This window comes from Eretmochelys imbricata, chromosome 5, assembly GCF_965152235.1.
Source record: "Eretmochelys imbricata isolate rEreImb1 chromosome 5, rEreImb1.hap1, whole genome shotgun sequence".
Lineage (NCBI taxonomy): Eukaryota > Metazoa > Chordata > Testudines > Cheloniidae > Eretmochelys > Eretmochelys imbricata.
The window spans coordinates 22153074-22167026 of NC_135576.1; the positions used below are offsets into that span (position 1 = coordinate 22153074).

The 13953-nt window shown below is 46.8% G+C and overlaps 1 protein-coding gene across 1 annotated transcript; it reads left to right on the top strand.

Annotated features, from left to right (window-relative positions):
• The first annotated feature begins 236 nt into the window (after positions 1-236).
• On the top strand, positions 237-8062 carry GRP (gastrin releasing peptide). Its single transcript, XM_077816716.1, has 3 exons — positions 237-681; positions 3641-3891; positions 7695-8062. Exons 1-3 carry the CDS (start codon positions 237-239, stop codon positions 7746-7748), a joined length of 750 nt encoding a protein of 249 aa, XP_077672842.1. The 3' UTR covers positions 7749-8062.
• The last annotated feature ends 5891 nt before the right edge of the window (positions 8063-13953 follow it).

Consider the following 13953-nt stretch of genomic DNA (forward strand, 5'->3'; position numbering starts at 1 on the left):
GATACTGGGGTGTGGGGTGTCTGATACAGTTGCGCTCCATGTTCCCCGGAGGCGGGGATATTGGGGGTGGGAGCTGGGGGTCGGATAACTGGGGGACCCAAGCGCGCAGTAACTCGCTCCCCAGAGACTGTCACGCCGAGGCTGCGGGTTGGGGGTGGTTGAATGGTCCATTTGGAAGGCGAATCCCGAGTCCTGCCCCAGCCAGCAGGGAGGGGGCCGGCGAGGGCTCGCAAAGGATGCGCCGCCCATCCCCAGCCGCAGGGAGCCTGCCGGTGCGGTGTGGCTCTGGCTGGCTGAGCGCTCCGCAGCCCCCGCGCTCCCAGAGCCACCTTTGGGGGAGGCGCCAGGTGCCTGAACTTCGCTGTCACCTCGTCCCGCTTCCTTATAAATTCGGGTCAGCGCTGGCGGAGGCAGCAGAGGCGGCAGCAGCACCTGGCCCCGCAGATCCAGAGCAGCGGATTCCCTCCCTCCAGCCAGGAGCCGGACTCGCCCGTGCAGCGCCGCGCACCATGGGGGGCTGCGAATTCCTCCTCCTCGGGAAGCCCCGCTCCCTCCTCTCGCTGGGCCTCTTCGCCCTGGTCCTGCTCGAGGTGCACTGGGGCGCCGCGGCTCCCTTGCAGTCCAACGGCGGAGCCTCCCCTCTGGCCAAGATCTACCCCAGGGGCAGCCACTGGGCGGTGGGTAAGTGTCCGCGCCGCGCAGGGAGACCGGGGCAGCCCCGGACCCCGCTGTAGCATTTATTGGGGGTAAAGGGGGCTTTTCTCCAGGCGCTGCAGCGCTTCATGGTCCTGCTAGAAACTTCGGACTAGCTCGATCCTCCTCCCAGTAACATCCGTCCACCTGCCCGCCCGACCATGTGTCTGCCTAGGGAGCGATTGATGGCTTGAGTTCCAAGCCTCTTGTTAATTAGCACCGCAGCCCAGACTTTACTAGCCTGTGGGCTTGGTTTTTGCGTGACACAGGCTATCTCACTGAGGGGAAGATGTGCTTTGTGTTCAGAGAGCCGTTTGGCTTAGGGCGCTGATTCTCCTCCGGCTCACGAAAGCAGGAGATCTGGCGAGACAGATGCACTTTTACATGGGGGGCCCGTGAATTATAATGATGAATACATGCAAAGATAGGCGCCGTCGGATGCTGGGAATCCCTGTTGGAAAAGCGGACTCCCCCCCCTCCCCACACACACACACGGATCAGTGTCACCGCAACACACCCAGAATTTGGGAAGAAAAGGAGCCCGCGTGCAATTGGCCCATGCAATGGCTGAGCTCGAGAGCAAACCCGCGACAGCCACTGAAAGCCAAGAGAAGAGCGATGCCACCTTTAAACCCGTGTCATTCATTTAAGATGATACCTGCAGTCCGTGGCAGGGCTCCCCGTGGCTTCAAGGGGCGCTGAGCAGCACTGATCTGAAGCCGCTTTGTTCCTGGAATGCCCTGCACACTGCAGAGCGGTAAAACCAGCCCGTCCGAGGACAGGGAGGGTGGGCTCCGCGGCTGCTTCTCCCGGCCAGACCTCGGCCGTTCTCTCCTGGAGCCAGGTGCGGGACACGGGCCATCTTTGTAGTCTGTGTTTGTACAGCTCCTAGCGCAAAGCGGTCCCTGGGTCCATGCCTGGGGCACTAGGAAAATAATAATAATAATACATCTAAATACTTTACTCAGGTTTCAGAGTAGCAGCCCTGTTAGTCTGTATTCGCAAAAAGAAAAGGAGTACTTGTGGCACCTTAGAGACTAACCAATTTATTTGAGCATAAGCTTTCTTGAGCTACAGCTCACTTCATCGGATGCATACTGTGGAAAGTGCAGAAGATCTTTTTATACACACAAAGCATGAAAAAATACCTCCCCCACCCCACTCTCCTGCTGGTAATAGCTTATCTAAAGTGATCACTCTCCTTACAATGTGTATGATAATCAAGTTGGGCCATTTCCAGCACAAATCCAGGTTTTGTCCCTGTGTATGTGGGGGGTGGGGGGGGGCGGAGAAAACCTGGATTTGTGCTGGAAATGGCCCAACTTGATCATCATACACATTGTAAGGAGAGTGATCACTTTAGATAAGCTATTACCAGCAGGAGAGTGGGGTGGGGGGAGGTATTTTTTCATGCTTTGTGTGTATAAAAAGATCTTCTACACTTTCTACAGTATGCATCCGATGAAGTGAGCTGTAGCTCAGGAAAGCTTATGCTCAAATAAATTGGTTAGTCTCTAAGGTGCCACAAGTCCTCCTTTCTTTTCACTTTACTCAGAGCAGTGAGCTGGGCTGGAGGTGGCAAGAGAGGAGCTTTCTTCCATCAGAATAGTTGGCAGGAGGCGTTAGTGAAATCCATCAGAGCCGCCCTGTGGGACAGGGAACCAAGGGCAGGTGTAATGAAAAGGAGTCAAATACATTCTTTGGATCATTCCTTCTCCCTAGAAAGACCAGGTGGGTGAGGTGATATATTTCATGGGACCAGCTCCTCTGGTGAGAGAGAAAAGCTTTGGGGCTACACAGAGCTCTTCTTCAAGGCGGACGAGCTGGCTCCAGCCCCTGATTTCCATGGCCAGCAAGGCCCTTTTGTGTTACTGATCCTGGAGGAGGATGCGGTTTCATTTGGAAGCTGATAGTGTCTGTCTAGCTAGTCACTAGACTCCCAGAGTGGCCTCGTTTCTCTTCACTCCCCTAGCGCGTGTGTTGTTTCCATTTTGTAGTATTGGTTTGTAGGCTTATCTATGTGTCTAAATTGCCGCTCCCCGGAGGCAGGGAGGTTGCGGGCTGGGGTGCTTGACACAGGGGCAGAATTGTTTCCTTTGGTCTGCTTCCCCCATCGAAAGCCGCAGAGCGCTGGCTCGTTCCTATCAGCCATGGCAAGAGGTGGAAACGGAATTAAATACAGCTCCGGTGACCACAGACTAATAATACATCTTTGCAAAAGTCAAAGGGAATCGAAAGCTTGCAATTCGCGCTGATAGCGACCGGGGGAAGAAAGGCGCTACTGTGGGGAATAAGAAAGGAGAGCTTGACCCTTGGGAAGAGTTAATCATGGTAACATATCGCGCTATTTCTGAGTTCAAAATGTATATTGGAGAGTGAGATCCAAGGGGCAATGAGCCCCAATTGATACTTATTATTATTATTTCCTGAAAGCCTTGCTGACTTTCGCTCCACTTATCACAACGATCATTTGCAGGTTGTTGTCCCCAGCAGCGTTTCTCTTTTGCAGTGTAGACAGTTTGTGGACCACGGCCAATTTCAATGTCACTTTCATAAAAACAAGACCTGGAATACTGAAGCCTATCCAATGTAGCTTTTTGCCATAAAAATTACAGTTAAAAGTGGTAGGAAAAGCCACACTCTGCTGCTGACCTGGAAGCTTGGGTGGGAAGAAAATAAAACTTTCAACCTCTCCTTCACCTGCTCACACTCACTCCTGCTCTCAGTTGCCTCTCTTGGTGGCTTATTATATCTATCCTCTTCTCATCAACATATCGCCCCGCCCATTTAATATAATGGGCCTAGGGACTTTTGTGTGTGTGACTCTGAGTTGGTGTGACATCATCCAAAAGGCTCTACTGGCCAATCAGAATGTGGCTTTGGACATCCACACTCACATGCTAATTATTTTTTGGTTAATGTCATGATATTCTGATTATTTTTATAGGACATTTAATGGGGAAAAAGAGCACTGGAGATTTTCCCTATGTTTATGAAGAAGAAAACAAGATCCCATTTTCAGCATTACCTGAAAATGTCAAGCAGCTGGGAGATTACTTGCAATGGGAAGAAACACTGAAGAATTTGCTAAGGCTGTTAGAAGAAAATGAAAACAGAAGTGCTCAGACCCTAAGGGAAGAGCTTCCATGGTATACCAAGAACACTTGGGAGACAGATGATGACAGCAGCTTTAAAGATGTAAGTTTAAAACAAGAAGGTACTGTAAATCTAATTTTTTAAAAAACAAATTAGCTCCTCACTCTGGGATTGTTGGTAGAGCTGGTCAAACATTTTGTAAAGAACAACTAATTCAGTGAATTTATCCCTTACTTCTGATCGCAAATTGTCACTGAATAGAGCATACCTTTTATGGGTGTATTTATTTAGAACAGCTCAGCATATATTTTGTAAATTTCAGCCTATGGCTTGGGTGAAAACTATTTGATGTGTATATTTTTTCAAGTATTGTGATTTATTTGTATTATAAAAAGTGCCCCAATCATTGCCAAACAAACACACAACCAGATGTAGTCCCTGCACTGAAGAGTTCACAATGTAATCTGAAAACTCCTGCAAACAATAGGAGGGAACCATCAGGGAGGAAGATTAAGGGTGATGATAAAAAGATTACATGATGGTTATGTAGGTGAGCTATGTTCAAACTCAGTGGTTTTGTATTTTTAAAAACACAAACAAACAAGATATCCCCAACTACTGCCCAATCTGCTTCTCATTAGCTAGCTGATTTATTTGAATTGTCAGTATTCCCCTTTCAATATTTGAGCTACATGAATGGCCATCTGTATCACTTGATATTATTTCTGTCCTTTGATGTTATGACCTAACCTTGATAAACTTCTGCCACTCAAAACAAATTTCACTTTATCACAAAATGGGAATTTGGGGCTAGATTCAGAAAGGGATTTAGGAATCTAACTGCCATTTTAGGCTCCTAAATCCCAGGATCAGGCCCCATTGAGAACCACAAAACCCCCATTCAGTGGCTGCCAAACATGCAGGTGCCTAAACTCACTGGGTAAAAGTTCCCTGGGTGCCTATGTTTCTGCCTCTGTGCAGGTACAGGGCTGCCTCACTCTAGGTATCTGGCATCCTGAGCCCCAGCGAGATGCACCTGGCTGCCTAACTCTCCTGCCAGGCCCAAGCCTGTAGGCATGTTCTGAGGCAGATTGGGTCCTGCATGCGAGTTCACCCAGAACAGCTGCAGGGAGGGAGGAGGACCTCCTTTGTAACTTTTAGCTAGGTGGTTAGGGTACTCACCTGGGATGTGGGAGAAGCCCAGTTCAAGTCCCCCCTCCACCTGAGTAAGACAAGGGATTTGAACAGGAATCTACCACCTCTTTGGTGATGCTCTAACCTTTGGGAATAGGGATAGTCTGATATAGGGAACTCCCTGTGTCTCTCCTGTTGAAGCTGTTCCAATGTGTATAAATAATGAAAGAACTATTGGAGTGGGGGGGACTGGGTCTCCCACATGCTGGGTGAGTGCTGTAACCACCAAGGTAGGGAGTCATTCTCATGCTTGTGCTCTCCTCCAACCCTCCAACCTGGCCCCCACAAATGACTCTATTTAATCCAAATGGAACAGCTTCAGCAGGAGAGACTGAGCTCCCCACCCCCCTCAAAATATTCAATAGCCCGGTGGTTAGGGCACACATGAAAGGAGATTTTGCTTTGCATTTTTCAACGATAGTATTACAAACAGCTTCTGTTTTTGTCATAAGCAATCTGTTTAGGCTCTGAGCGAATGCTTCCTGGAGTCAGTGGAAATTTTCCCATCTTCTGAGATTTGCTCTTACAGACATGGAGACCCCAAGGATCTTATGTGCTTCAAATTCCCTGAGCATTTATGATACTATTTAAATAATAACAATAATTAGCCACCTTAATAATAAACTGAGCCTAATATAATAAACTGGCACACTGGTCTGATAGCCAATGAGACTTGGAGCATAAAAGCTGTAATTATCAGAGATCTGCAGGATCCTTCTGCGTGCAGATTTTATCTCTGCAGAATCTTTGGTATATGATACAGTCTTAGTTACTCAGACTTTGTCTAGTCAAACCTTTCATTTTAAAGTGGTGCTGTAGAACACCTCTATGAAGGTGCATAGATACCCCAATGATGAATGTGTTGTGCATGGCTAGATGGGAGATGGTCAGATAGGGTTTATTTATTATTATAATAATGCTGTTGCCACTGATTCCAATGGATGCAGGATGGGGCCCGTAAGTCGCATGAAATAAGTCCCAACTTTTGCTGTATTTGAATCTTCAGTGGAAGCCAACTGTCTAGAAAGATCAAGAGATGTTTAATCAGTCATGGTAGATTGTATCTGCTGCTGAGTTCTGATACTGGGGTCAAGCAATTAAATGTAAATGTTCCAAAGAAAATTTCAGACTGTATATGCAGGCTGAGAGAACATATATAAATTATTCTGGGACCACTGCATGGTCAATCTATTACAAGGCTGTAAATAATGGTAGATTACATATGTGCTTGTGGAGATGTTAGCATCGCAAGGGTCCATCCAAGTATGCATCACCATTGACTGCCATCCAGTGAATGTACATATAAGCATGTTTTAGTGAGGGCAAGAATCTTACTAGTAACTCTTCATACTAATGTATGAACATAAAATGTAATAAGCAACACACTTTATATGTTTTGAGCTAGGAATAGAAAACTACAGAATATAAAACGGTATTGCTAGATGTCCTTTTGTCAGGGTTGTTTCCAAGTGGAATTTACTTAGGCTTCCTTCTTTTTAAGTGGCATTATTATTATTTTATTTATTTCCCCTAGTGCCCACAATGTGCAAGGCATTTTCCAAACATAAAAGCTATAATCTCCGCCTTGAAAAACTCACCATCCAAAAGACAGACACAGGGTGGGAGAAGGGGTACGACATACAAATAAGTGATGAAGTCAAATGAAGATAGGCCCCCTCCTGAGTGGGTACCAAGTATTTGTCACTCAGTAATGTTTTCTATATGTCATACAGTAATTTCTACAGAAATTTATTGGTTTCATCCCATTAAATTCTATAGGTTTATTCCATAAGGAAAGTGCAGGAGGAGATCCTGTTGAGATTATACTTTAGGTTAATGTGTGTAGCATGGGTATAGGTTTATAGGATTGTCAAAGGCATGTTGCCATAATGTACACATAGTCACTGTGCTGTAATTTCATTGTTCCATGTATATATTCAAATGTTACATTTTAAAAATCCAAATTAAAAGTATCTAGAGTTTAAAAACAAGAAGCAGAAGGTCCCTCTGGTTTCATGTCTGGCTCATATATAAGAATCAGGCTTATTTAGTCCCTTTTTCTATCTGTGTAGCTGAAATCTCCCATTGCTACTATTGTGTTCTAGGCACAATTCTTCTCTCTTCCGATAGTTGCATCCTCCTCCACAGATTTTGCCTGTCTGTTCAGGGAGTTTACAATGCTTCTTCATTTTTATTTTCTTGCATGTCATGTCCTAACAATTCAGCCTTGCTCATCATTCCCCCAAGGTTTTGATTTTTGTTTTACTGTCAAATTCTTCTGCCTCAGTTAATTTAACAACCGCAAATCAACACCAACCCTCCCACCCCTCAGACATAGAGTAAATTAAAACTAAAACTAATCTGGAACAGCTGTAGAAAACTGAAGCCGCTGCTTTTCTTGTTGTGCTAAGGTTTTGCTCTTGCAAGCTGTCGCAAGTGCAATCCAAAGTAAATTATAAAATGTTTCTACGAACTCACTTTCCAACATTCATTTGATGTTCTGTAAATGGGACTATGAAGAAAATAATTTTGAATAACTCTTTTTCTTGGACCTTGGTTGCCTTTTAGCAAGCTAACATTGGGGGCAAGTATTAGGAATGTATATGTTGTATGGAATAGAAGCAGACAACAGTTATACATTAGGTTTATTGAATCAGCATGTGACTTTTGACAAGTCTGTTCTGTAAATATTATTTACTTCTCTTTATTAGATGATGGATTATCTGCTTCAAGTTATGAATAGGAAAGAAAGCACTCCAAGCTGAAGTGAAGATCTTCCAACCTTGAAGGAATAAAATAGTATCCTTAAGAGACTATGTTTCACAAGCACTCAATTGTAACAGCTAACCAACAAGGTTTCTTTTGTGTAAACAAGATTACTTTTGTGTAAAATACCTAAACACTTGTATTCTTGTATGTTCCAACATTGACTAAACTCTTCTTTTTTTTTTTCCTTCAAGCTGCATTTTCTTATTTGAACTGCTTTGCTGTAAACAAATGTCCAGGAAGGGTCTTCCAGTTATCTGACTTCTCTGTCTAATCAGTTCACCTTTAGGTTAAAACTACATGACATTTCAACATTCACAATAAAGAAGAAGAAGAAAGGCCAAGTTTCTGTTTTTATCTGAGTTACAAAATGTTGACTGACTGTGTCACAAACAAACAAACAACTGGGAGATTCGTTACATGTTGGGCAAGATCCTCAGCTGTATAAATTGATGTGGCTTCACTGAATCCCATAGAGCTACACTGATTTACACCAGTCAGGACTTGTCCATCTGTTCCATTGACCCTAAGGGGTGTATTTTCAGTGAGCCAAGATCCAAACTGCCTTACATATGTAAACGGGGGTCCCGCTATTGTGGGGAACTTTCCTGGCTTATACACTACCCCGGTGAAATGGGGCAGCGAAAGGATCTGAGTCCTCACTCCCACTCCCTTTACCCAGAGGCCTGCCTGACCTTGAAGGCTCCCCTTCCACTCTCCTGTGTGGCAGAGTCCTCGTAACCCCAACAAGGCTGGGCCCAGGACTCCTGGGGGGCTCGACCCGCAACCTTGTCATGGTCACTTCAGGCAGTGGCTAGGGTGTCCCAACTGTGGGGTGCTCTCTCTGCACTGGATACTTCCGTGACCCACTGATCATTACATACCATTCAAAGCAAATACAATGTATTAAACAGAAATCAATTTTAAAAAATAAGGAAAAAATGGGAAAGGTGAAAGGAAAATGCATCATCCTGCTCTGTGGCATGGGGACGTCACAACCACCATCTCTGAAGTGTAAGGGAAGTTCAGTCTGTTCCTCACAAGTCCCAGGCCTCGTGCCCAGGCCCTGGCTGAGCTGCGCTGCAGGGATGCTGCAGGTCGGACACTTGCTCTGGTGGTGGCCACATGCCTTCAGGCTCTAGGTGCCAGGACCCTCCTTCCCAGCGTCAGCCTCCCTCCCACATCAAGGTTATGCTCCTCCTCCAAGTCTGGCCTGCAAGGCCTCTTGGCTGGGGGCTTCTCCCTGTGCTGGTTCCCCTGCCCAGGGTCCCCCCCTCGTTCTGCCCAGCTGCTCACCGTACCCAGCTCCGGACTGCTCCAGCCCCAGCTCCAGCTCCACCCTGTGTCAGCAGTGCTGCTGCTCTGCCTCCAGCTTCCTGGGCTGCTTCTCTGGCTTTTGCTGCTGTGACTCTGCTTCCAGCACTGACCTGCTCCCTGGGCTGACCCAGGTCCTAGGCAATTCCTGCTCACACAGAGGACGGAACCACCCTGGCCTCCTGACTCCCTTATTAGCATGCCAACCCTGTCAATCAGGCTGACCTGGAGCATTGACCTCTCCCCAATGTTCCTGGGGACTGTCAGTGTCAGGGTCCTGATTTCCCATCCACCCGTCCCCAACCTTTTGGTACTGGGCGGTAGCCAACAAGAACAAACCCCACTGAGTTTCAGTAAGGGCCAGCAGTCCCCTTACACCTAGATGTGTAAGGCTCCAATGTAGTGAGGTATTTCTGCCCAGGCACTGGGATAAGCTCATCCAGACGGACCCTGTATTCCTCTGCATGATACATAAATGACATCTCCAGTGGGTCTTCAGAGTGGAATGTGGAGGGGATGTGGGATGTCACACACAAATAAGGGTGGGGTCAGGTGGTCCACACAGAGTGCAGTTCCATATGGCCCTAATTCAGCATGAAGGAGGAGCATTCCTACCACACACACACACACACACACACAGCCGCGTAAGATAGCGACAGGCTCCTAAAACACTTGCTGGGCCTGAACAGTCCTTCCCTCAGCTGCATTGTGCTTCAGTGTGTACATTGGCCAAGCAAAGTAATCTGCTCCATAGAAGGAGGCCTTTGCACTCAATTGGGCAGTTTCCTACTGGGAGTCCCACCTAGCAAAGGGAGACTGCTACTACTAGTTCCCACAGTAGAACAGCCTAAAACCAGACCACAAAGACTAAAAATAATTTCTCTATGCAAATGCCTAAAGAATGGGTGGTGACATATGAAAATACATAATCAGGCTAGACAGTGCGACATTTGGCATCTCATAATTATAAACTATAATAACTTTAGATGACAAAAATGATTCCCAGCTGAACGTTTGTTTCAAAGCAAAGCAAACCCTTCCTTGAGCACACAGCTGTGGCCATCCATCACTACCTTTCACTTTGAACAATCCCCCAAGGCTGGGGAATAATCTCTTGAGAGCGCCAGACATGTGTTTGTCCAAAGAGTTAGGTACAAATGGCTTTGACCAGAAACAGAGGTGCTTTAATACGAATGAACGGGCACTAAGGGGGGACTGATCCTAGCACACAGAGTGTGCATAACCATGACTCTAAAGGAAAGGAAATGTCTAGTGCTTTGGTGTTACATTTTACATGCTTTTTCATTACCTCCCCCAAATAAACACACACATTTTTCACTCCACAAAGGGATAGTGTCAATGGAATGAAAAATGTCTTCGCCTGCTAACTAAATGCTGAAACCATCAGGCCTTTGTTGATAAATTGTATAGTCAATTCCTTGATCATACTTTGGTTCATTACAAAATATACTCAAGGGACCAACTAAACAATGTCAGTCAAGTTTACTAATATAGTATAGCAAAAAGGTCCTATACAATACCAGTCTCCAAAGACCAAGCCTGTGCAGCGATGTTACATTCACCTTACACAGACGACGTGCTCCCAAGTAACACATTTCAGCTGATATTATTTGTATGATTTTTAAAAGTTACACATCACTTTACACAGCACTAAAATACAAACCATCAGGTTGTCCCTGTTTCCTAACTTGTTGGTCTGTTCCTTCCTTAGTTTTGTTTTGGATATTAGCATTCCAGGTATTACTCTGTGAAGGTACTTCCTTAGCTTGTACTAAGATATAGAACTAATGTAGCTTGATTTTTGACAAGTTTCCCATCCGTTTATGCCAAATGCTTCCTTCAGAAAACGCAAGGAGCTATGGGATACCTGGCCGAAGTGAACAGGATTATGGCATAAGTCATTTTAGGCTAAATCACTGTGACACTATTTGTGCTTAATTGATACTAATATATAACTATGGTACATATTATTAATATGCGAGCTGCAAATATAGTTGCCAACACCTGGTTCAAAGTGGGATGGCAATGCTCCTTTAAGAGGGGTGAATTCTAATGAATTTTTATAACGAATTAAGGTTGTGTTAAATGATGAACAAAATGCTGTGCCTTAACAGCCTAATCCTGCAAGGTGCCCAGCACCGATAACCAACACTCAGGGGCTTCAAAAGCTTCAAGCTTCAAGGCCAAGCTCTACCCCGAACAGCAGCTTCAAAGTGCTGTCTACACACGGGGTTTTTTTAGAGTGCTAGGGAGAGCTTTGCTAACCCACATCTGTCAACCTGGGTTGGGAGGCTCACTGCCGGGGGCTCCGAAACGCTATGGAGACATCCCCTCTGAGCTGGAAACAGGCGGCCTCAGAAAGGCTAGCTAGGCCTCACCCAAGTGTAAGGAGAATCTGGGGGGGACAATGGAAACCCCAGTGGCTAGGACATCAACACCTAGCCAAGAAGAGGAGACTCCTTCCAACACTGCACGGCAACAGAGAAGAAAAGACGAGAAACAAAGCCGGGGGGAAGTGTCCAGTGTGGGTCTTTTGCGGGTCTTTTGAGACTGAGAGACAAAAGCAGATAAAGAGAGTGAGGGATTGGTTAGTGAGGGCGGGGTTGGTCCTGCTGTGAGCAGGGGGTTGGACTAAATGACCTCCTGAGGTCTCTTCCAAACCTAATCTTCTATGATTCTGGGCTGGACTAGAGGAAACAGGGCATGAGAAGCCCTGGCTTCTATCAACAGGACCCATATCCTCTCACGATAACCCAAAGACGTTCAGATGCCATATGCCAGGTAACTAACAAATTGCTACCTTGTCTTGAAAAGGCTGCCTGGTGTTGTTGTGACACGGAGAGCATTGCACTCTGAAGGGTTAGAAAGTCTCCCACAGGAGCCTGGCTCAGCTGGACTCATTGCAGGGAGCCAGGGATTGCTGGAGCCCGAAGGCCCCGTTCCAAAGTTGTGTCAGCCCTGGGCCTGCCCCTGCAGGACAGCGTGGATTCTGGGGATCTGCACAGGAAAGGGGGACTCACAGACACTGGTTAAAGGCTGGGGCCAGACCCTGTCAATCTGGCTGGGTGCCCAACCTGTTTCTGTTGAACAAATGGACGTTTTGCCATTGATGGTAATGTGAGCTGGCTTGGTCCTTTACATGCCACATTCTCTAAGCACTGTATGTCAGCCTTCATAATAACAATATTAATCAATTAATAATATCTTATGTGGCTGTTGTTTCTCTTGGTCTAAAGCATCCCACCCTCACAAAGACTGACGGGGGAGTGAGCTTGAAGCAGGAGCTTCAGTATTAAAAGAATATATTCAGCTGCTTGAGCTAAAGGACTAAATCCATTAACTAAAGGAAGCATGAGACTCAAAGCTCTTATGTGAACAGGTTTAAATCTGCATGGGAAATGTATTAATTTAAGTAGGGAGGATTCACTGCTTGCTTGCTTTACTGTCACTCGTTTGTTGATCTAAGGGCTTGGCAACGCTACTGCTTAGGTTGATGTAACTTACATCGCTCAGGGATGTGAAAAACCATCCCCCCCCCAGCGACGCAAGTTACACTGATCTAAGCGCTGTCCACACCAGTACTAAGTCAGTGGGAGATGCTCTCCTGCTGACATAGCACGTCTTCACCAGAGGCACGACAGCGGTGCAGCTGCGCCGATGTAGTGTCTAGACTAGCCCTAAGTCTCATTAGTGTCAGCCAACCACTTCTGAAATCTTCATTTTTTAAAGAAGCCTTCTGTGAAATTCCCATACGTGGCATCTCACAGCAAGATGCCAGCTGCCAAGTTAAACTCAGCAATTCAAATTAGAAATAAGGCATATTTTTTTTAACGGTCAGAGTGAATAATCATTGGAATAAACTACCAAGGGAACTGGTGGATTCTCCATCTCTCGATGTCTGCAAACACATCAGACCTGTCCTCCTCCCCCTCCACTGGCTTTCCGTAGAATATTGAAGCAAGTTCAGGTTCAAGGTGCTCCACAGGCCAGGTTGAGGGTACCTAAAAGTTCACCTGAAGCTACAGGATGAAGCTAGGGGTAGACAGCTATGCTCTGCTGGCGTAATGGAACTCGCTACAATAAGGGCTACTTTGAAACTGTCAGTGAACTCTTCTGGGAACTAAGGACCATCACAAACCTCACCACCTTCTGCTCCAAGTGCAAGGGGCATGTCTTCGACCTTGCCTTTACTAACATAAACATGTGTGTATCTGCACTTCTCCTCTTCAGGGAAGGATTAGAGACTGAACACATGACAGATGTTAATGTTACTTAAGGCGCTACTGGAATACAGGAGCAGACTTTTCAAACTGCTGGGGAGTGCTCGACCCCCTGGCACTGCCCCAGGCCCCAGGCCCCGCCCCCCCTCCACCTCTTTCCCCAAGGTCCCACCCCTTCCCCGCCTCTTCCTGCCCCCACCCTGCCTCTTCCTACCCAGTTTCGCCCCCTCCCCCGAGCATGCCATGTCCCTGTTCCTCCCCACTCCCTCCCAGTCTCCCTGAACGCTGTGAAACAGCTGTTCATGGCAGGTGGGAGGGTTAGGGTTGGGAAGGGGGAGGCACTGATCAATGGGGCCACCAGTGGGCAGGAGGAACCAGAGGGTGGAAGCTGATGGGGTGGCTGCCGGTGGGTGCTCCACACCCACCATTTTTTTCCCTGCGGGTGCTCCAGCCCCAGAGCACCCACTAAGTCAGCACCTATGTACGGGAAGACACTCAGAGTACATCTACACTGCAATAAAAGACCCACAGCATGTCCATGGCTGGCCTGGGTCAGCTAACTTGGGCTTGCGGGGCTAAAAATTGTAGTATAGACATTTGGGCCTGAGACTCCACGATGGGGAAGGGTCTCAGAGCCTGGGCTCCAGTC

What these genes read in the sequence shown, in the direction of transcription:
- GRP (XM_077816716.1), top strand. Translation starts at nt 237, where the DNA reads ATGCGCCGCCCATCCCCAGCCGCAGGGAGCCTGCCGGTGCGGTGTGGC. An exon ending in GGGCAGCCACTGGGCGGTGG is followed by an intron (nt 682 to 3,640) that starts GTAAGTGTCCGC and finishes TTATTTTTATAG; the next exon opens with GACATTTAATGGGGAAAAAG. An exon ending in ATGACAGCAGCTTTAAAGAT is followed by an intron (nt 3,892 to 7,694) that starts GTAAGTTTAAAA and finishes TCTCTTTATTAG; the next exon opens with ATGATGGATTATCTGCTTCA.